Here is a 23,537-nt window from a genome sequence, read left to right as displayed (position 1 = left end):
CATATATATGGTCTCCCATCTGTAGAAATTGTCTGAATTATTGGTGCTAATTGGTGTGAATGAAAATGGATGCTGCACCTTGTTTTTGTTTTTTTTACTAAGGTTCACATGTCGAATAACCACAGGAAATAACCACAGACTGTACATGGGGTTTTATGGGTTTTAAGAAGTAAATATGGCCATCTTTTTTCAGGAACGTCCTCATGTCTATAAGGCCTATCAAAACCTCAGGAATGAAGGTTTACCAACAGAACATTGTTATGATACATGAATCTAGAATACATATATATAAGTTTAGTCTAAGTCTTCGTCGGTCAACTAAAGCTAACTAATTAACATGTGAAATCTCGTTTGTCCAATCTGCACATGAAACCAAATGTAAAAATAAGTAATATTTTTCTGTAAAAAAATATTGCAAAGATTAGTTAATACACTTACCCTCTAATAAATCTGATGCGGAGCCCAGGCAGTACTCCATCACCAGCTGAAACAGAATACAGTTACAGCTGAATATCTAATCATTCACAATATCCGTACATACAAATCTGATGATATTTGTGAATACTTATGAAATTGTTCTCCATCTGCCAATCAGTACCACCCTGTTTGTGATGCCGGCAATTGGGTGGTACTGATTGGAACATGTGCAGAGAAAGAGTAGTGAGAAGTAAGAGACAAAAATAAATGAAAGACAAAGAGGGAAAGAATCAGAGGAAGAGGACAGCGAGACAAAGATTGAAATGGAGAGAGATGTGGAGGTGGATCGACTAACCCAGGCAGTGTTGTCTTTCAAGTAGCAGCCTTTGTACTCAATTGTGTTTGGGTGTCGCAGCTGTCCCAAAAACTTGACCTCCTTAATGATGTCCTGCCACTTCTGCCAAAAACACATTCAGACACACAGATGGTTACACACTACAGGTACAATCCCAGTAACACTTAAGAGGGCATTGCTGTCACTTTGATTGCAATGGCACAGCAGCTGGCCTCCCTGCAGTAACCACTTGAACAGGTATTATGAACTTTATACATCTGTAACCATTGTACATAGACAGAAAAGTTTCTCAGTAGCACTGCACCAAGATGAATGGGAACCAAAAGTAATAAAATGCAAAAACAGAAAGCTAGCTCTCTGCTTACCAGAAGAGTTATTATAGCGAGTGAAAGCCTCGGCTAGTTAGGAACATTCTGACAGTGTTATGCAAGAGGCCTCGCATCAAACCATCACTCAAAGGTTTATAAAAAGAAGAAAGTTTACTAAACCACAGAGATGTGGCCTCAAGTTCAGCTAAAGCGTAAGCTGTGGTCACATGGGACGCCTTCTGAAATATGCTGGTGCCCTAAACTTTTTTCAGTTTGCTTGAGGGAGGCACATGCTTCTCCAAACTTTGCAGCTGGTGGTGGTGAGTAATTCTTGCTAATTATTTTGTTCCATTAGGGTCTCTAGCCATCACAAATGAGACATCTCACAGTCTCACAACCTAGCATCAAGCTTTTGGTGAATATCATTAGATGAATGGCTTTTTGCAAATTTGGGCACTTGCTCTCCCTGTTACTGGATTTGTGCCCAAGCAAGGGCTGACCAAATGTCCTCTTGGCCTTGGGATGTGGTTTACAGACACAACCACTAAATAGCGGTGATGCCTTGACAGAGGCTCCATGATTTTGAAGGCGAAGCTCAGCATGTCTATTTGCTCCTGTGTGAGATTCTTACTTCGGTAGTCTGCTTGCCATTATAGGACATCTTTTTGATGGCCACCACCTCGTTGGAGTAGGAGTTACGTGCCTGGAGAAGAAAACAGAGATGTCAGGTTCTGGTAAAGTCTAAAAACTTACAGACAACTCTCACAAACACACATAGTATTCTTCTCATCACAGGATCAAGGCATCACAGGACTTTTCTTTTTTTGTCCCCTGGTCATAACACTCTATAAAAAGAATATGACACACATCGATGGAACACACCGACTCTAAAAGACATTTAACTACTGTATGTGACAGGACTTTTAAAACGATGACTCAAAATGTTAAATCTTTACATAAAATTACACCATTTTTACAAAAGCATCACATGCAGTATTGTACAACTACAAATGCAGTATTTAGATAATATTATCCAAACTGAAAAGGAATGGACACTTTACTTTAACCCCCTATTTATAATTTATAAGCACTATACATTTAATAACATTGCCAATCATTGTCTGATATACACCAGCCTCTACTTATGAGTGCCCACGAGAGGACTTAATGGTCTTTACAAATACATTACTAAACACTTAAACATCTGTTTACAACTACATTATTGTGTGTTATAAACCTTTCATTCAATATTCATATAATAATGAATTCCAAAAAGGGGGTAAAGTGTTACCAATTCATGTAATGTCTTAAGGGGGATCCAGATGAAAGATGGATACATTCAGTGCACGCCAAACATCATAATGCCTGCACAAAGCAATACATCTAACAGAGTGATACGGCAGTAACAGACTCTCTCATTTGAATTTAAACACATTGCTGCCTGATCAAAGCACTCAACAACGTGATTAGGGGAAGCCTGCAGGTAAGTGATATGTGGTTGTTGTGCAGCTACGGTTAGTGTTTGAGCTGTCTGAGCACATCCACATGGCCATGCTAAACCCCTGGTGTTAACCTCAAAGGCATTTGGCCTTAGGAACAGCTACGCTGCAGCTCAGCCTAAGCTCTTATCTCCGCTTCATCCCACTTACAAATGAATGGGAATTTCATGTTGAGATTCAAATGGAATTACAGTAACAGCAGGCGACCGAGTATTCCCATTTGATTTTTGTCTCCCCATATTCATTTGATGATCCCGTATGATTGCCTGTCAGTTCATACATAATAGTCATTCCCTCCGGAGTAATGTATAGATAGATGGCTATGAAGAAGAGAAATTATGAAATATTGAAGTACTTTCTGGCTAATTTTCATTGCAGAAAAAAGGGGATTCATCAATAATTACAAGAGGCTAATTCATACAACAGGGACTATATGGTAGTGGGGTGTATATGTGTGGATGATGGGCCCACATACCCAGCTGGGGGAATTCCCCTTGTACTCACTTAATTTCAACATGCATACACTATGGAGGCACATACAAATGCATACATTTCTATGCAATGCATCCTCGTATTTGTTAGCGGATTTCAGTATTTCAACTTCGAAGGAAGAAAATATTTGAGGTTACTTTTCCTGCTCTGGCTAGCAGCTAAAGCTAGCAGTGTAGCATTTGTAATGCGGACAGCATAAGTGTGTCAGTGAGCACATCAGGGCAGGATTTAGACGCACACTGGTGCCTGCTAGCCAGACTAATGTGGGCACCGGGGTTACTAGTGGTGTGTGTGTGTGTGTGTGTGTGTGTGTGTGTGTGTGTGTGTGTGTGTGTGACATGGGATAGAAGAGAGGATGGTAAAGCCCTGCCAGTCAAGACAATCCTGCCCCACTATCGACAGCTTCTGTTTTTCTAGGAGGGAGGGGAGAGGAGCGAGAGGAGAAGCTGATGAGGAAAGTAAAGGAGAAGAAATGACGATAGAGTGGTATACTTTCACGCTCCCTTCCGCGCAGCTTTAGAATCAAAGGCTTGATGAGTAATTAGTGATGATGAGATTAATAAGAAAGGCTACAGAGAAAGTGCTGGGAGGGTATCTGTCCCCACTTAATTGCATTCACTGAGCCATAATGTAGCGGGCTACACTTACAACATGTATACAATCAATGAATCAATCCATAAGGGAGGAATTGCTCATAAATAAATCTAAGTGATACTCTATGATGGCCACATAGTAAAGGGCGACGAGTGTTTTGCTTATAGGGCTGGGCAATATAGCATATTATATAGCAAATAAATATTCACCCTTTAGGTCATTTCATATCTCAATAACCAGAAAGGTACTGAGTTTTTTCTTATTTAATAAGAAATTACTGCAAAATAACATCTGAAATGTCTTCATAGTATGGTCATGTCAGCAGATTGAAGGCCATATTTTTTCCTTATATACACACACACAATGTCCTCTATTGAAATATGTTCAATATAGGAAGTTAATGGAGCAGTTAGAACCTTCATGGCTTGCAAATGTACACAAAATCTTAATCTGCACTTACAAAGTAGACGGCCCCAAAGCTGCCATGTCCGATCTCGTGCAGGTCACAGAAGACATCTTCGGGGTCATCTTTGAAGAAGAGGTCAGCCAGCTCGGGATCCTTTGGCACTCCTTTCCGCGTGGATGACGGCATTATGGGCTGTACATGAGCTAGGCGCCGGGGACGACACTCACATACACACTACTGCTGCTGCCGCCACCAGATGTCCACGACGGGCCCGGCATTGGCCAGCTTGACCTGGGAACCACAATGGACAATCGTTACCTTCAGGCTATGCAGTTACTCTTTCATTTAAGAACTAAGAACTCAGCAAATCAATACTTTCATAAATGGTGTGTAGAGTGAATTACTACTTATATAATCACTGTCATTTTAATTGATATCTGGAACTATCCAGACATTGTTTGTTCCGATATTACTTCACAGCCCCTTCGAAGAATATCACATGTGTGTGTGTGTGTGTGTGTGTGTGTGTGTGTGTGTGTGTGTGTGTGTGAGAGTGTGAGAGAGAGAGAGAGAGAGAGAGAGAGAGAGAGAGAGAGAGAGAGAGAGAGAGAGAGAGAGAGAGAGAGAGAGAGAGAGAGAGAATGCCTTTTTTATTGTGCATTTGCGTCTCATGGACAGTTAAAAAAAGTAATATGATGACGGCTAGCTGTCTAGTCCTGCTGCTCATTTTAGTCACAGTCACACTTGCTCACGTAAACATGCACATGCGCACACACACACACACACACACTCACACCACCCCTGACAGCTGAAGCTGAGTCACAAATGCATCACTTCCACACATGCACAAAGTGTAACAGTTGTTTGCGTGCAGACACAGACACACACTAACACTAAATGTTTTGCATTGCAAGGCTGCAGCCAGGCCGTCAAGCGTGTACGCATCCTGGACACCCTGCTCCAGTTAGCTTCGCTGCACATGCGTCTCTCTCACACACACACACACTCACTTTCTCTCTCTCATTCCTCTCTCTCCATGCGTGTCTACCATGAAATCTCTCTGCACATGGGCCAGATGCAGCAAGCAAATCTGGCTCCAAAGGCCAGCGCCGCACAGAGCAGACGCTGACAAACAGGCAGAGGCAGCAAGACACACAGGCACACAGGCCAAGACACTAAGCATCAGCATCATCCTAATCCCCTGTTCTTAAAGGGATCTGAGCCATCACACCCACTCCAAAAATATCAGTCTTAAAGGCAAAGTTCTGTACCCTCTGTTCCGTGGCACCAGATGTATAAAGATGGCCGCCTCGAGGCTTTGGGGGGGATAACTTTAGGAATGGGATTCTCAGGCTGGACTATTTCATTCAAACTTGAATGAACCGATTCAAAAATGTACCCACAATCTCATTGCGAATGTTAGATTTTCACATCTGCACGTTGCATCATGTTTGGTAAAATACAACCAATTACATCTTCCTATTGTTTTACAAACTTTACCCAGAAGTTGTAAAGTATGAGGTGTGCACACACACAGTCTCAAGTGTGGCCTCAAGGTTCAGCACCACATTGCTCTCAGTAACACTGGCTAAAGGCAGCTCACAGTTATTCTGCCAATGTTCATGTGTTGAAGGCCTACATGAAGAGGTGCTGGTTGTTTGTTACCCTGTGAAGACATGGGTGATCATTTAACTTGGAAATCTGGAACATTTTGATTTGAAAAGCTGTGAGGGGGTGACTATAAAATCAGGTCTTTTTTTTCTTTTCAATGATGACAAGAATACACATGCTCGTGACCAACCTGTATTACGCCAACCTGCTACCACCAACAAAGCTGCTGTAACATCACATCTCAGTGTTTGGAAAGGCAGCCTGCTGCACCGTTGCCTGACTAAAGTCAATTTCATGGCTTTGATTTCTTTCTCAGAATGCCCCAGAACATGCTTGGAAGCCACCACAGGTTGCTACATAAACAACAGGCAGTTTATCCGCTTACATAATATGAAAGATCACACATTCAGGCTCACATGCGTATTGCCTAAAGGCATCTCTTGGTCACCGAGGCATTTTGAGAAGCATAAAGCCTTTAATTATGACCTCCATGCATGTGATCGAGGTGTCATGAATGATACATGAACTTTAGAGTACAGGAACGCAACGATACGGGATGTATACAAGCTGTGTGTCGCAGATAGTTGGATATACTATTTATGGTTACTAGATATTCAATGAAAAACTACTTGGGTACACTGCTATTAAATATTCATATCTGTGGTAAGAGGCTTTCATTAGATGTATCATGTAATTATTTTAGCACTGACAGTTTGGTTGTTTACACAGTACCAATGCAATTATATACTATGTCAACAAACGTGGCCTTGTAAGAAAACCTTGCTGCCTCTCCATTTTGTGTGTGTGTGTGTGTGTGTGTATCACTATGTGCGTGTGCGCATTCTCTATCTGTTTACCTATAATATGAACTTGTGTGTGACCACGTGTGTTTAGAGAGAGAGAGAGAGAGAGAGAGAGAGAGAGAGAGAGAGAGAGAGAGAGAGAGTGTGTGTGTGCATGCATGCGTGTGTGTGCCTGTGTGTGTGTGTGTGCATGCGTGTGTGTGTGTGTGTGTGTGTGCATGCATGCGTGTGTGCGTGTCTGTGTGTGTGTGTGTGTGTGTGTCTCCTGGTTGCATCAGCGCCGTCTGTCTCTCATCTCTCCAGATAGTTACTGAAATAAAGCTCGACACAATCCCATTTCAACCCTCGCCCTATCAAAAACACACCCACGGCACACGTGCACCCACACACGCCTTTCACTAATATAAAATTAAATAAGAAGGAGAAGGTTAGAGAATAATAGAAAAAAGAATTGTAATAGAGAGAATGAGAGAAAGAAGCGTCAACACAGGTAGATAGAGTCATAGACCTACGGAGTCAGCTTTGCCACATGTTAAGGAGCTTTGAAAGCAGATCTAAACCACAAAGATGGAAGGTGTCTGCAAATGAGTTAAATACAAAAATGGAGCACTGATGTCATGTGATCACTCTGGAGACTCTGCACACCTTCCTCTCATCCTCTTTTTCACTCTTCTTCCTCCTCTAAGATGTGTAAAGTGATGCAATGTGGCAACAACAGGTTGCAACATGGGGGGCTCGGTAAAGCTGTCACTAGTCCGGCAAAGCCAGTGTTTGGACAGTTTGTTGTGCGTGTGTGTGTGGTGTGTGTGCGTGTGTGTGTGTGTGTGTCCGCGTGGTTACTGGGGATCTATGAATGGTATTGTGCTGAGAGAGAGCTGATTAGGCAAATGGCTTAGACAGATTTAACACTGGGTGTGCGAGTTTTGTGGGTATGAGCGCTTGTATACATGTGCACCACTAAACACAACTGCATGACACTGTACTTATGTGTAGGTGTGCATTCGTGTGGCTTGCATGCACTCACTGATTGAGTGTGTCTGATTAAGTAAATGAGACGGCGTGTGTGTGTGTGGGTTCCTGTGGGGGTGGGTAATGGTGCTAAAGATTTGCTATATACAATAAACTATCATAAAACCAAATTCTATGTAAAAGAGATTATAGGGTTTATGATAATCTGGCCTGGGTTACTGACACACAAACACACACGTGCACACTCACACCTAATTTTTTGAAGGACAATAAAAATGTTTCAGCTAATATCTAATTCCTTGACGCAGAAATTATATTTCTGTGTAGTCATCCAAAAATATATTTCTATATAATCATACAGAAATATATTTCTATATAATTACATAATTGTAGTTTCTACTGGCCTATGATTTCAACATAGATTTTTAAGTCAGTATATGCAATATTAATAAACAATAGATCTAAAGAATGTATATTGCGACTTCTCCGATAGTTGTATTTATGCATACAGAAGAATGCAAAAGCATTAATACACAAGAAATATAAACCCTCCCATCTCCAGGGCTCCCGTTGGTACTGTTATGACTAATTGATGGACCAACATGTTGTTGCAGGACCGAGTCCATCAGGCTGTTGGATACGGCTCCATATCATGTGCTGCAGCAGACATATTTAAATGGGCCATCCCATCATCTACTCTCTGCCATTTATATGCAAACATAATAAATATACCAGATGAAACAAAGGGTTGCAGAAATGCAAGTCACTTACCAATATTGTTTTTGTTTTATATATCTATAGAAGAAACAAGGACATTACTTCAGACACACCGTCTGACAGTCAGCTGAAAAACATTGTCTTTTGGGGAGATTATTTGCAGAAATTATTGCAAGTGCAAGATCACAGGTATTAACAGGTCTGTCACATCCATGACAGAAAAGAGGATAATATCAGAATAAATTATTGTATGTTTGCCTTTCCTCACCATCTCCTCAGTGAACAGAAACACCAGACTTCCTCTGTGTGGATTCATGTAATTCTCCCTCCTGTCTTAGCCTACATGAGTTACAAAGTCTTGCTTCTTAACGTCATCATTTCTACAACACTCATCTCTCTTTGATCATTTTTGTTTAAAAAAGAAAAGCTTTGAGAAGGAAGAAAATGTTATTTTCTTATCATTCGTCTCAGTCTCCTGGGTTTGTCTGTATTCTAGCAAGTGAAGTGCATTCTTCTGAATTTGAATGCACGTAAAAAATATATATCTGCGCCATGACGCCAGTGAGAGCACACAAGTGTCCATATGTGTGTGTCAATATATGTGTGTGTGCGTGCATAGCCAGGGGGTTTAGCGGCTTACTGGCCCCCCTACCGGCTTTAGGCAGGAACAGGAATTAGGCAGACTGTGGGAATTCTTACTGGGATTAAAATCACCCGCTCTAATCAAAAACTGAAAAAAAAGAAGAAAAAAAGCCTGGTAAATCTGCAAAATTGCGTTGAAACATAGTGAGGGCAGCATGTGTGTAAAAGAGAAAGAATTACGTAATCATTCAGTTCTATCGTGAATTTATAGAGAGCAGGCTTAGAGCATTGGATCGCGCTTTTTTCTTGTGTGAGGGTGTATAAGTGAGCAAGGAATATCATACACACGTTCTTAGAAACAAATGTAAATGACTGCACTTCAACAATCCCGTCAAATAGAAAGATAGAGCCTTACATCTCACCGGAGTGCAAGGTCCCTAGGGAGTGCTGCATGCATGTGTGTGATGTGTACCTGCGTGTGTGTGCATCCCTCCTGCATGACACTAAATGGGTCAACCTCGTTATGAATAATACAGAAGTCTATTTAAATGCACAATGCCGGGTTGCATGGTGATGACGAGCCATATTAAAAAAAAGGGCCAAATGTGATACGGTTGTTTCTTTTCAATGGAAAAATCTGTTCCTCCTGTCACTCAATACACATTGCATGGATGCATGGACAGAGTATAGGTATCCATCTTTGTCTGCAAACACATGCACATGCAAAAAAATTAATAGCACGATAGCTTAATTAAAAACTCCAATCCTACATGATGGTCATATTTCAGTCATAGTTACTATGAAGGGTCTGAATCGATCACCATCTTTTATGGCAAAGTTTGACTTTTTTTATGAACAGGAGCCCAGTAACTCCCAGCAAGAAACAGCTGAATAATACACAGCTGTCTCATATGAAACCCCCAGCTGAATCCTAAGTCTCTCTACATTTCCTCAGATTTAACATCTCGCCACTGTGCGCCACAGTTCACTCACTTTCAGCTTTGACTTTATTTGCCAGTGCCCTTTTTTTATTTTAATGTACTAACCACGAGATGAGAGCGACCTGTGATGGATGAAAAATGTATGCTCTATTTGTCAGATTCCAGAACAATACAACTCTCCCAGATGCAACCAGATCTTACACAGTCAGTGCTGTTCTTTGCAATGAAGAAATACTCTGCAGTTCTGATATAATTGACGCTAATGGGAAAATAGCCATCAGTCCTCACAGAACGCTGATTGGTTCGTCCTCTGGTTCACTGGACAGAAGCACATTTCTTGAGGCCTGATAAGATCGATATTCTTATGAAATGCGATTCTCGTGTGATCTTGTGACATTGCGAGAATCCAGCTGCTGTACAAGGTAAGCTTCTTGTGGACTGGATTGTGGATTCGTAAAGCCCGGGCACCTTCACAGGTACTCTGTCCTCAGGTTTACCGTCCTGCAAGTGAGGGGAAGTTCAGACATTTGTAATTTACTCTCGCACAAGTTCGCCTGACTTCTCAATAAATCCGATGGTTGATGTTGGCTCAGTGCAGTGATGAGAAGTTGTTGGAAGGATTTGCATTATTGCCCAATTCACAAAAGACTCCAAACCACAGACAAACCTCAGGCTTACTATAATCGCTACAGATTTAAAATGGAGCAAGACAATCATCTATGAAAAATGAAAGCAAAACATTTAAAAACAAGAAACAGTGCTTTTCAAAATAACACTGATAAATTTGACCCGCACCTCCACCTCAAGTATTTCAACCACTCTGTACAGTGCATGTCAGCATTCACACATGTCGTTCACACACTGATGGCACAGCCTTCTGGAGCAATTTGGCGTTCAATGTCTTGTCCAGTCTATGCAGACTGGAGGAGCTGGGGATTGAACCACCAATCTCCCAATTAGAGGGCAACCCGCTCTAGCTCTGAGGCCCAATTCAAGACAACCATTGTCCGACACATCCAAGTACAAAATGTGAAAACGCAAAGTCTAACATGAATAATCTAAGACGTTAAACAGGTCTGGGCGAGCAGGCTTCCAGTTTGAAGTATCCAACAATTTATTTTCCTGCATGCTGCAAACAAGCTAGATCAAATAGTTATGTTGCAACAAGCCCCACACAGGAATTCACATATGCACACAGACAGACAGACACACACACACACACACACCCCTACACACACACACACACACACACACACACACACTCACACACACACACACACACACACACACACACACACACACAGAGTCAACTTGAGAAAGCCTCGGTACAGTGTAGGCCAGAGAAACTTTGGCTCCTTTCAGACTCAGCTTTAATACAGTGTGACAGAGGGTTGGTCAGCTGCTATGTACATGAGCGAGCCGGCAGGGCAGCAAGCTTTCATCACGAGGCAAACAAGAGCCCATTTACAGTCGGCCGATGCCTGTGCTGGCTGTCAAGCTGCAGCATGGAGGGGATTTTGACACATAAATGCCTTTACTGTCCAAAGAGTTAAACTGAATGAACTGCATGGTGACCTCAATGAGACAGGCGTGACTTGGTCTTTTGAACAATCTGCTTAACAGATAAATCACTTGATATTTTGTATATTTAACTTATCTGAATACCAGTAGTAGTAATACGATAAACGATATACATTAAAAACAAGCACAAGGATAAAAAAAGAAATATATATATTGCCTAATATGGAAAAATAATAGACCAGGCAGCATCAGAGATGTGTATAACCTACCTGGAGGAATGTGTGAAGGGGGTATCAGATTAGTCTCCGTCTCTCTCCCTCGTTCTCTCTCTCTCTCTCTCTAGTTTTAGTCCAGAGTTGACTTGTTGGTGACTTTCATTGTGACTGGAATGATATTGCACCTGAGGTAAGAGAGGAAGAAAGAAAAATGGGTTAGATGGTTGGATTTATTGTACATTCAGGTCAAATGCATTAAAAAACTGTGGCTGTGATCACGTGACTACAACTGAAATGCTAACTGGATTCATTGATCAGCAGCATTGATTTTAGCAAAATTGCCAAAAATTAGTAAAGATGTTGGTATGTTAGTCTTCTTGGACAGTAAATCTCAGTGGCTGTTAGTTTTCATGCGATAGATTCAGAACTGCTTTACAGCACAATGGGTTGCTGCTTTGCAAATTCAAATACCTCCCAATAGCAGATGTCGGAACTCAACAGCCAATGAAAATGTCTTTTATGACAGTTATCAACACAACACCACCAGGATCCTTTCTTTTATCAGCTTCAGGAAAGCTGAAAATTGATTTTCCACATCTGCATGTCCATATTCAGGATCACTGCACGAAGACCAATGCCTATCCCAGAATGCATTGGGCAGACAATATTTCAACAAAATGTCTCCAGTTTACACCCGAACGCATCCTCTTTCTCCTTCTTTCAAACACATTCACCTCAAGGACACTACACACAGCGCCATGAAGAAGCTTTCACATGCATGCACCCACAAGCAAGCACAACCCCCCCCAACACATACACACACACACACAGTCCACAATGTAGTCCTAAATTACCTTATGACCTTTGCTTTGAGACACTAAATTCAGGTGTGGAACGTCTCCTTCCTTCCTCTCCTCTCCTCTCCCACTCCCATTTTATACATTTTTCACCGTACCATCGTCTTATCAGTTTCACTTCCTCCTCTCCCTTTGTTTTTTTTACAGATTTTTCCAGGCATAGACGCCTTTTTATTAGCAGTGGACAGATAGGAAAGACAGGAGAGAGAGGGGGGGTATGACATGCAGCAAAGGACCTCCGGCCAGGTATTCGAACCGGGGTCAGCTGCATATGCGTACGTGTGTACATGGCATGCTCTCTAACCACCTGCGCACCTCCTCTCCCCTCTTTTTGACCATGACAAGCAGCAGATTGGGTGCCCAGTGGAACCACATTCAATAATAAAAAACAAGTTTTATAATAATGCATTACTTGAAAAAGGGAAATGAATTGATTATCAAAAGAAAAGTATGGTTGACTGACTAATCAATCAAAGGAAAACAGGAAAATGATGCTTCGTTACAGCTGAGCAAAAGGATTTACGGAAGCAAAACAACATCGTCATCTCGGATATTATTGCTCAACTTTATAGTTGGTTTAAGAATTATGATGTCAGATTATCTGTTTGATATGAGTGAGACCAGATTATTGTATTAGCCTGTAGAGATATGGTCAGTTAATGTAGGCTCAATATAGTAATAAATCATACTCGTGTCACAGTGACAAGTTTTGGTCTATTGGCTAATTACAAAAAACAAAAATGTTGATATCCAACTCCTACTTTCGTTCCTCCTGTTACATGACACACGCTGTGATATGATTCATAAATCTCTAGTCACGAGTCGTCGATTTTGGGACGCACAACTCGGCCAGGCAACCTGTTTTCGAAAACAAAACCATGTATTGCATTTCTGTTCGTGGGCAAAACAAGAATCCAATACAACAGATTTCAGAGGGATTGGCCAAACAATTTCATCCAGCTGGATGTGATATCGGGTATCAAATGTGGAGTCCTCTTTTTGTCTTTTCAGACAGACTTCCAAGAGTTCATGAAATGCTAAGGAACAAACTGGCTGCTGCAGGTATCCGAGATGTCATCACTTCGCCAGCAGCAGTCACAGTCCCGTTGAGAAGTCACTAAACATGTAATTCTTTCAGAAAAACTGCTCATTATCCATCAGTACATTAAACATGTTGAATTGACTAGTTCCAAGACGTGAATGTATTTGCTGAGCCTGAATTACTACAAAACATACAACTGGTTATAAGACTGATTTGCCTGAATCAATAACAATGAGAGCGAAGGTTTAAATGTAGCGCTCAATGATTCCCTGGACACCTGATTCTGACTGCGGTGGGATTCTGATGAGTCATGCTGGAGGTAGGTGTGTTTTAAAACACGCGTCCCTCAGTGAAATGCTGCTTTAAATAAAGCGGAGACAACCGAAAAAATGAGGCGATTTCCACAATACGTGAAATTCTCACCGGATGAAAATAAACTAATCCACTGAGATAGAAGGAAACTAAACGTTATGTCCTGATTATCCTGCCAGGGCGGCATGGTGTGGATTTTTATAGCAGTGACTCATTTTCACACACACACACACACACACACACACACACACACACACACACACACACACACACACACACACACACACACACACACACACACACACACACACACACACACACACACACACACACACACACACTCTCTCTCTCTAAAGCAGGATTTGGAGACTTCGGGGCAGCTCTCGTCGGGGGAGCTTAGTGACACTATTGAGACATGCACACATGCACACACACACACACACACACACACACACACACACACACACACACACACACACACACTAAAGACCGTTACCTTCTCACATTAGCTTTAGGGCTAATGCCAACATAAATGCGGGTGTTGGTGGATTGAGGGACAAATACGAGACAAATATGTTGCCTATCCGCAGACTTAAAACCCAGGGCCAGCTCTAAATCCGTAGTTTATTTGAAGTGATTTCATCTCATTTCCCCGAACCAAAAAGAGCCCAAACCACACAATGGCTACTCCACTTGTGTTATGGATGTTTAAAAAGTTGAACTTGGCACAGATGACCTTTTTACGGATCTCAACATTTACATCTTGCTTGAGAACGCTGGGGATGAAGTGCTCACCAGAGATGAGATTTTGAGCCTTTCAAGCTTGCCTACTATGGCAGAGAAAAAACAAATCTGTGTCCTTACTATACTTGTATATACTTTTGAGCATTGATCTTCGTAGGACAGTAGGACACTCTGACACACAGTCTGTGCACATGGCATTATGTCTGTCTACATAAGGTTTCCACTTTTGGTCAACAGAGTGCTGCAAGGATGTCATATTTTTGTCGACCAACATGGAAGTTAACATAGCAACGGTTCCCTCGACTTAAAGCCAATGGAATTTCTACACTGGATTTTGGATTACTGCACAAAATACACTATGGCAAACAACAAACTTTATAATAGTTCCAAGTTTTGTTCAGCAAGATAATCTTCACATATGAACCCCACTTTGATGATTTGGAAGCAGGCGAGATGTTTTCTAGCCTCATTTAGTCACTTGTTAGAAACAGCCTTTTTAAGACACATAAATGTGTCAAAATTCATGACAGGGATATTTACTGACGTATCTTATATCATAGAACTAAATGTTTAAATCTCTTAAACTTGTGTTAACCACAGACCTTATTTCAGGTAGGCCAACCTAACCAAAACTCAGGAACGAGGGAACCGCAATTGCAAAAATGCTGACTCATTTCCAAGTTTTAGGACCAATTGCACCACTCTACATGTAGTTGTGAGATGCAAGAAGAAGGAACATTGTTTACATGGCTTTGGTTTTGGCTTTGCAGCATTTCAGTGTCTATGTCAGTTCTGGACCTGTTGTTGTTTTCACCGATCACAACCCCTTGACGTTTCTGAGTTCACTGCAGTGTCCGAACCAACGTTTAATTCGGTGGGCCCCGTTGTTCCAGTCATTTTGCCTTGAAATCCGCCATATCAAGGGCTGTGACAATGTGGTAGCTGACGCCTTGTCAAGGGCTCCATGTGATTAATCCGTTTGCTGTATATTCATATTGGTCTCTGTCTTGTTTGTTTTCAGGTGCCGTCTGCTTCCTTGTCCCGTTCCCTTGTGCTTCTCGGGCTGCCAGGGTTCCGGGTGGGACCCTGTCTTTATGGGGGGGGGGATGTTACGGCCCCAGCCCATGGCTGTGTCCTGTCTGTGTATGTCTGTGTATGGTGTGTATGCTGTGTGGGTGTGTTTTACAGGTTGCTGATTGTGGGCTGGCTGGAAGCACCTGTGTATGGCTGATTGGCTTGCAGATATAAACCCCTGACGTGGGCTGCCTCGCTCTCTCACTCATCCCTGAGACCTCGATCCTGCTTGTCTAATCAATAAAACACATTGTATTTCGCTACATCGCGCTGCCTTTGCCTGTGTGTTGTTGCGGCCTCAGAGCCGGGCGTAACAATTTAAATATCAATATGCGTTTTTGCTGAGAAATGCACCCATCTGATACAGATATTGGGCTGATAGTAATTACAATGCATTTAATAGGTTTGATTTAATTATGATTTAAAGTTTACATTTTGTCTTCGTTTTATGCAGGATCCTGTTTAAATTTTGGCCAAATTGCTGCTGCTTCCGACATTTTACCAAATTACACAATTAAGTATTCCAACAATAAATAACAATTCAGTTAATTTATAATCCATATATTTATTTGTTACATTTTGTTTTAAAATGTTAGGAGACAAGTGGACGGTCTTAGAAAACAGTGTGATATGGAGCGATGGAGTATATGTGGCTCCACACTCGCTGCTAAATGTTGCAGATTGATTGAAACTGGATGGTACTAAATTACGTACAAGCAAAAATATGAAGACATTGATCTTTTTTTTGTATTTGTTTTGCATATCTAGGTGCACGATATGGCCGTGCGATGTGATCGAAAAGAGTTAAAAAGGCATTTTTTATTTAATCTATAATTTAAATAAGCCACACTTCCAATAATAAAATGTGCAAGGTGCAATAATCCTCCCATATATCTATATATATCTCAATTTAAGTAGATTAGCCAAATCATTCACACTACCAGACTAAGCAGAGATGTGCATCTCCCCTTTTGCCCTAAAGCTTTAGGTCAATATCAATCTTAATCTCCACATTGATGTAGAAAGGCCACTTGCAGTGATGCAGATTTACAAGATATTAGTGTGGAGGAGCGCATGCACAATCACACCACATGACAGCCTTTACGCGTGAGAAATATTTTCACACTGTTTTTTCCCCTCACACATCTATGTGTAAAGTGGCAGCTATGCAATATTAAGCTAGCCTAGGGCATTTGGGAGGTGTTTGGAAGAAGCCAGGGACTGTGGGGGAAAGAGCTTTCTCCATTAACGAGTGTTGGACTGTGGTTTGCTCGAGCACAGTCACTTTAGCAACTTAATCACCAATATACCTATAGTTTTATCACTCATACACATACATGCACATATGCACTTTTGAAGGCCTGCAGTAAGATGGACAGCTGGAATAATTTGTCAATGGAGTAATTTAAAAATTACTACTACTACTAAAGACTATTTTACTGACTTATTAATCGTTACATCGAAGAGCCATTTTCTGAAACTGAAAATTAAGATATGTTGGTTGGACAAAGTAAGACATTAAAGACTTCCCCTGGACTCTTTAAACTTGTGATGGACATTTGGCAACATTTTAAAGACCAAATGGTTTCAAGATTTATCAATAATTAAAATGATCATCAGTTGCAGCCCTTAATTATTTAATGCAATGCAAGTGAAACAACTTTTAACTTTTGTCTGTCAATTAAGTGGTGGATTAAACCTTACAACTTCCTCAAACAGGCATAAAAAGTGAACAAATTAGTGCCTAATACACTAGTGACCAGTTCCTTTTGGGAGTCTGCAAGAGTTCAGTTGTGTGATATTTGACACACAGCACATAAAAACGTTGCTTCACTCAAAATTCCAGAATAATTAAAATGGGCCAGATAATCTAAGATAAGGCACATGTGAAGCAAGCTCCCACACAAACTCACAGCTTTGGTCACACACATCCTGCCACACAAAGACCATCCGTCTTTCAGTGTGAAAGCTTTTGTAGAGCAATCCCATGAATCCAGATGGGTGTGTATATGTGTGTCTGTCCCTCTGGAGCCAAGCCTGGAGTTTTCTCTATTAAAGCCATTCATCCTCTCTGGCAACTATCAGTGCGAGGGTCTTTTCAGCTGAGCTTCTTTTCCCCCCTCTCAACCAGGTCAATAGTGTGTGTGGTCTACTGTCTTGCTTTTTCGAATCCCACGCAGTTCAGACAAAATCAATCTCTGTATTATCTTTTTCCAAACTCCTCCCCCTTAAATAAACACAAACACACACACTGAATGAAACACAACCACACTAAGTGCAGTGTCACAGCGTGCCTTCACCAGGTTGTTAAATTATTCAACAGTCCTCCACAGACAATTTTGCATATCAGAGAAAGTGAGGGAGGAGGAGCAGCGGGTTGCTTATGGGTACCATTTGCAGGGATTGAGTGTGATAAGGATCAACAGGTTCCACACAAACACACACTGGAGAGAGCCGAAGAGCAGCACCTTTGCTATAGTAATTTAACCAAACACAGGTAATCAGAGGCTACATATCATTTTAGTAGACGTCCCCTGTAATCAGCTCTAACAAGCAACATGTAGTGACAGTTATTGCCCTAAACTGTTTGTAAAAGCCTTGGGCGGCCGGAGCTCAGGTGTCGGAGCAAGTTATCCATTAATTGTAGGACTGGCGGTCAGAATGAACGGACATAGGAAAACATTTTAAAAAGTCTGGAACAAACCTCTATTCTGTGTTAAATAGCTGACTTGTTGTGGCACTTAGTTCTCAGATAAAGATGGTGATAGTGTTTGTGTTGTGAATATTAAAGATAAGCTAAAAAAAACGTACTTACAACTTTATTATGTTACAAAACTGCTTTGAGTTTTAAAACATGCTTAAGATTAAAGACTAAAGATTTATTTCACATTTCTTATAAACATATTTATTTACAAAAAATTTAATCTTTCACATCACAAATGTTATTAAAAGTCATCCAGTATCAGCATTATAGCCGCCAAGCATAAAAACTGTTAGTTAACATCTTCATCACGACAGCATCCCTCTGCACCATGTGTCTTCTGTGACATGCCTGCAGTGAAACACCAATGTGGGAGTTTTCTCTATTTTTTGAAAACCCTTGGAGGCCCCGAACCACTTCATTATTTTAATAGCACGACTCCACCAGCACCACCTCCTCTAAGCTGACTCACTGTACAAACACCAACATGCACGAGTGTTGGATTTTATGCAAATTGTGTCCAAAAAACAATTAATCTGAAGGGATTTGCAGAATTTGTGCATGTGCACCTTCACAACAATGCCTTAGTGACTGTCCCTGGGAGAAGTTGAAAGGACAAAATAAAAACCTAGAAGAACACTTGAATCTCGCAAGGGCTCACACTCATATCTACACATGAGCAGGAGCAGCTTCGGTCCACACAGTCACACCGGTGACCCGCATTAGTAAGTAAATGGGGTTGATTAAGAGAGAGAGAGAGAGAGAGAGAGAGAGAGAGAGAGAGAGAGAGAGAGAGAGAGAGAGAGAGAGAGACACATGAGGAGAGGTTGAGGGTGAAAGACGGTGATCGAGTCCATCACATCACAGATGAAAGATGTACTGTACAGGAAGAAACAGTTCGAATAATGTTCTAAAGTACTCTCAATGAAAACTGTTGACAGCAGGGTTTTATACTGGTGGTTCCCCAAATGTTTGTTCTGTGACCACTAAAAACAAAGCAATGTCCACTTGCGACCCTTTACGAGCCATAAGTTCAACTGAGCAGAATCCTCCATTGTTTTAGATAGGCATACGGTAATTATGAAGCATTTCACTTGAAAACTGTTAAGAGACTTTTAGGTTAAATACTTCCATTCACCTCCAGTGGCTTCTTTGACATGTCATAGCAGGACTAGAACAGGTTCTAATCAAAACCATGAATAATGACTGAACTAAATGTAGGTGTGCCAACTCCAGGTCACTGGTATCATGCATGCTGGCTCACAAACATGTCTTACAGGAACATTTAATGAAATAGAGCCACCATTAAGGTTATGAGTTATAGTTACACCTGTGCTTTCACCGCTATGACATATCAAAATGTCTCCATTAAGTACTATCAACTACACTAATTTGCTCATTTGTGACAACTCAGAAGCACAGTATCACTGTAATTACTACACTGATACTGTGCTTCTGAGTTTTCACAAATTACTCTCTGCAGAGCATAACAACACAGAGACACAACAGGTGCGGTGATTTGACCAGTGCAAGTGAAATGCCATGTTTTGCTAGTAAATCAAATTACATTTACATTTAGGGCATTTAGCAGACGCTTTTGTCCAAAGAGACTTACAAGTACATTTGTCGAAAGAAAGAAACCACAACATAACGTTGCCGATAAAGTAAGAGCGAAAAAATAGAAACAAGTGTTAGGCCTTCGTCTGAGTAGTAGCTGTTCAGGAAGGATACCTTAAGTACAACAGTGCTATGATCAAAGTGCAATAAGAACATTGATGTTGGATGTTCGGAAGATGGCAAGTGACTCTGCTGTCCTGACATTGGTCGGGAGTAGGATTACACCCAGGTTACTCGCAGTTGACGAAGGCAATACTGTGATGTCCTTGACAGTGACCGACAGGTCCATGCAAGGGCAGTCTTTCTCCGTGATGAAGAGGAGTTCGGTTTTATGCAGGTTAAGCTTGAGGTGATGTGCAGTTGTCCAGACGGAGATGTCTGCCAGACATTCCGAGATGCAAGTTCTTAGTGATCCGGTGTATAGTGAGAACAGAAGCGGTCCTAGTACTGAGCCTTGCGGGACACCCGTTTCCAGAGAACAGGATTTGGACATAATGCCATTCCATGTGACCTGAAAGGTGCGATTTGTCAGGTATGATGTGAACCAGGTTAGAGCAGAGTCAGTGATGCCGAGTTCAGCCAGGGTGGAGAAGAGGATTAGGTGGTTGACTTGATCGGGAAGTCGCAAGAAAATGGTGCTGCGTAAAGACAAACATTTATGAGCTGAAGCACAAGCAAGTGTTTCAATTACCCTGAAAACAGGAGTTTATCTGGATGGCGTGAGAGGATGGGGGCAAAACTCCAGATTAATTTCCCAAAAGATAAAACATGACAATTAACTTTGGTCTTGGTTGTTATTTGATAAATGCTAATAAATCCAACAATTTGGAAAGGGGCAAGTAAAAATGACGAGAAAGAAGAATTTTATAGCAGCCTATGGCTGATTTCTGCCAAGTGAGACAGACATTTGTCCCATTTGATCAAAATAAAATTAAAAATGTTGACATTTCAGTCTTTGTAGAACTCTAAATTGAATTTAAGGAGAAGTAATCCTTGTGTAGCCAAGCCTTCAAAGAGAAGCACATTCATGGCTCCTTGATCCTTAGCTTCCTTCCCATTGCTATTAGAAGCCACCAACATGCAACGTCACATTCAGCTCATCAAATTTTTACATTTTTGCAGATGGAATTCTTGATTTCTTCAGGAAATCAGAGATCAAAAATCTAAGTGGAGACACATTCCCATATGAACACAACCCATTTCACATGTACGGTGGCCTACTCAGGTGTTGGCCCTGCTGGCTAATGAGCCCATATCAGGAGTTAATGACAGGGCCGGGGACTGGAACCCGTTCAATCAGAGGGTTAACACAGGGTGTAATCTGTAAAGCATTGAGCCATACACAAGCCACATTTAATCCATAACGCTGACCTGGGGTCACTGGGTTCAACAGAGACTCTCCATCAGCTCAGCTTCATTTTGAGAAATGAAAATGAACACAGTCTCAATACTAATATACAGTATGTACAGTACTTATCATAGTGTTAAAGATATCTTTCCATCAATTTGTTAATGACACACTCCTTTATAAATCATGGTGCTTAGAACATCAACTGATTCAGGGTTTAAAGTGCAGGAAGGCAATGTTTAGTAGCTGCATTAGCATGTACACACTGGCTCAGCTTCTTAATACACAACCACATCATCTTTAAAATGAAGCTTAACACACTATTTGGGTTTTTATTTTATGAACAAGGTTCAAACTGCCATGAACTTTTAATCAATGGTTGGATTGTTAAAAATGTGTGTAATTCCTAAATACTTGCTGGCATTAAAAAGGTTCGTCTTTGGCCAGTTATGAGTACTCACCAACAAAACCATGCATAACGTGCATTGGTTGTAATATAGGGTAGGCTACAACATTTAAACTTCAGACATTGCATTTTTAATGCCATGACAATTCTACGGGGAAAATGAAAATAAAACAACACACAATTAAACTTTTAGACTCTTTTCCCACTGGAATGTTTCCCTTGCTCTCACAGTCTTACACGATAACAGCTTGATCAGAAATAGCACAGTCACATGAACAAAGCAAATTGTTCTCTCAGCTGGAGCCTTATTTGAGGGAAATTGAGTCTAAATACAATGTGTTTACAAGGATTAAAATGTGTTATTGTTAAGTTTACGGGAAATATGACAAATATGGTGCCATTTATTCCACATTAGATGTCTGTCTGCCATTATGGGTGAGTGGAAATTTGAGGGAAAAAGTATGGTCGGAATTTTTTTTTTTAATCAAAAATGGAGGATATGACTAATAGACAGGCTTGCTTACATAAGCTGATAGATAGATAGCATTCTAGTGACCTGAAGTAATACAAATGCATTATTACCTCTTTTCTATCAAACCCTTCTGGTTCAAAATCTGGGGTATTTTTAAGATGTGGTACAAGTTTATGTTGGTGTGGATTGTGCATATTAATAAGTAGCTTCCCTGCAGGCAAAACACAATTATGTTCCTGTTGTTAATTCTTCAAAAAAGCAGAAGAGAAGAGGACAGACAACTTATAACGATAAATGTCAATTATGTTTGGTAACTGAGGTCTCGGCCTTTGGGTTCCCATTGACCCTGGCAAACACATACGGCTGCTGCTGATGCTAAACTAAAGACAAGGCAGGCCATTTTATAAGTGCTGGTGTTTTCATCAGGATGTGTAACACTCACCGCCATTGGCCACATATAGCCAGACTCAGCTGGGACTCTGGTGATGAGATGGGCCATGTATCGACTAGGCAATAACCCTGGGCCTGTTTGCGACACTATCAATTCCCAGCTGTATTGATTTTTCATTGAGGTTGCAAAAATACTCTTCAGTTGCACGCCCAATCACATGTTAGCTGTGGAATCATGTATGCATCCACAGTGAATGGTGAAATCAAACAAACAAAGACGACCTCACCGTGCAAGTGCACTAAGGCACATGTGCACACAGTGATCGAAGACCGACATCTTGTGCAACTAGAAGCAAATATTCAGTCCTTGAGCTAATAAATGGGGTATGTCAGATGGGAGAGTAGTGAGAGTGGTCAGTCTGGGTCTGTCTAAACAGGCCACATCACAGCCAATCAAAATTAACTATGGTTTGCTCCCACTGTGTCCTGGCTGAAGTTTTAGCCCCACATCAACTATTCTGGCCTAAGAACTCTTTGCATGTGAGGCCTAGAGGATAGTCGTGCTGAGGGAGTCCTAGATATGTCCCTGACACCACAGTTACAAGTGTGGATGGTCAAAATGCCTAGATTGGCTAGTGAGTCATCCTGCTGCTGTAGCCCCGTTCTGCTTTCCCACAAGGCCATGCAAAATGCACGAGAGTTTGAGTGTATGAGAGAAAATGCACATGTGCACAGTACGCCCCCCCCCCCCCCACCCCCACACACACACACACACACACACACAGAATACTTGTTATCATTACACAAAGTGCTATAGTCATTTAATCAGTAGTGTGGAGGGACACAAACATACAGAGGGGCTTCTCCTTGTGGAAGTACACACCAGCTGATCTAGTTTCAGCTTCCAGTGTCTGTGCGTGTGCATGTTTGTATGTGAGCATAGGCTGAAGTGCGACTCTAAAACCCAACAGGATTTTCCAATCAAGAGCAGCAGAAAGATTAATAGAGGCCTATTGCATTTTCTGTAGTGATGTAGTGAACAGTGCAAAACAGAAATGTTTAGGACACGGCAATCGCTGAGTTTTTTCCTAATTAAATATTAAAGAGAGTCAAATCAACATACATGCTGAGCTGCCATTAGCTG

General features: G+C 41.3%; 1 protein-coding gene across 1 annotated transcript in view; it reads right to left on the bottom strand.

The window, feature by feature from the left end:
• Positions 1-23,537, bottom strand: part of taok3a (TAO kinase 3a) — a 60,519-nt gene that overhangs the window by 26,713 nt on the left and 10,269 nt on the right. Inside the window, exons 2-6 of the mRNA XM_084024823.1 lie at positions 11,485-11,615; positions 4,126-4,362; positions 1,712-1,783; positions 773-874; positions 439-484 (exon numbers count right to left, since the gene is read on the bottom strand). Coding sequence (XP_083880949.1) covers positions 439-484; positions 773-874; positions 1,712-1,783; positions 4,126-4,257 — 352 coding nt within the window. The 5' untranslated portion in view covers positions 4,258-4,362; positions 11,485-11,615. The remainder of the gene's footprint in view (positions 1-438; positions 485-772; positions 875-1,711; positions 1,784-4,125; positions 4,363-11,484; positions 11,616-23,537) is intronic.

This window comes from Eutrigla gurnardus, assembly GCF_963514095.1.
Source record: "Eutrigla gurnardus genome assembly, chromosome: 13".
NCBI lineage: Eukaryota > Metazoa > Chordata > Actinopteri > Perciformes > Triglidae > Eutrigla > Eutrigla gurnardus.
The sequence above is the reverse complement of the archived record's forward strand: the minus strand, read 5'-3'. Positions and strand labels throughout refer to the sequence as shown.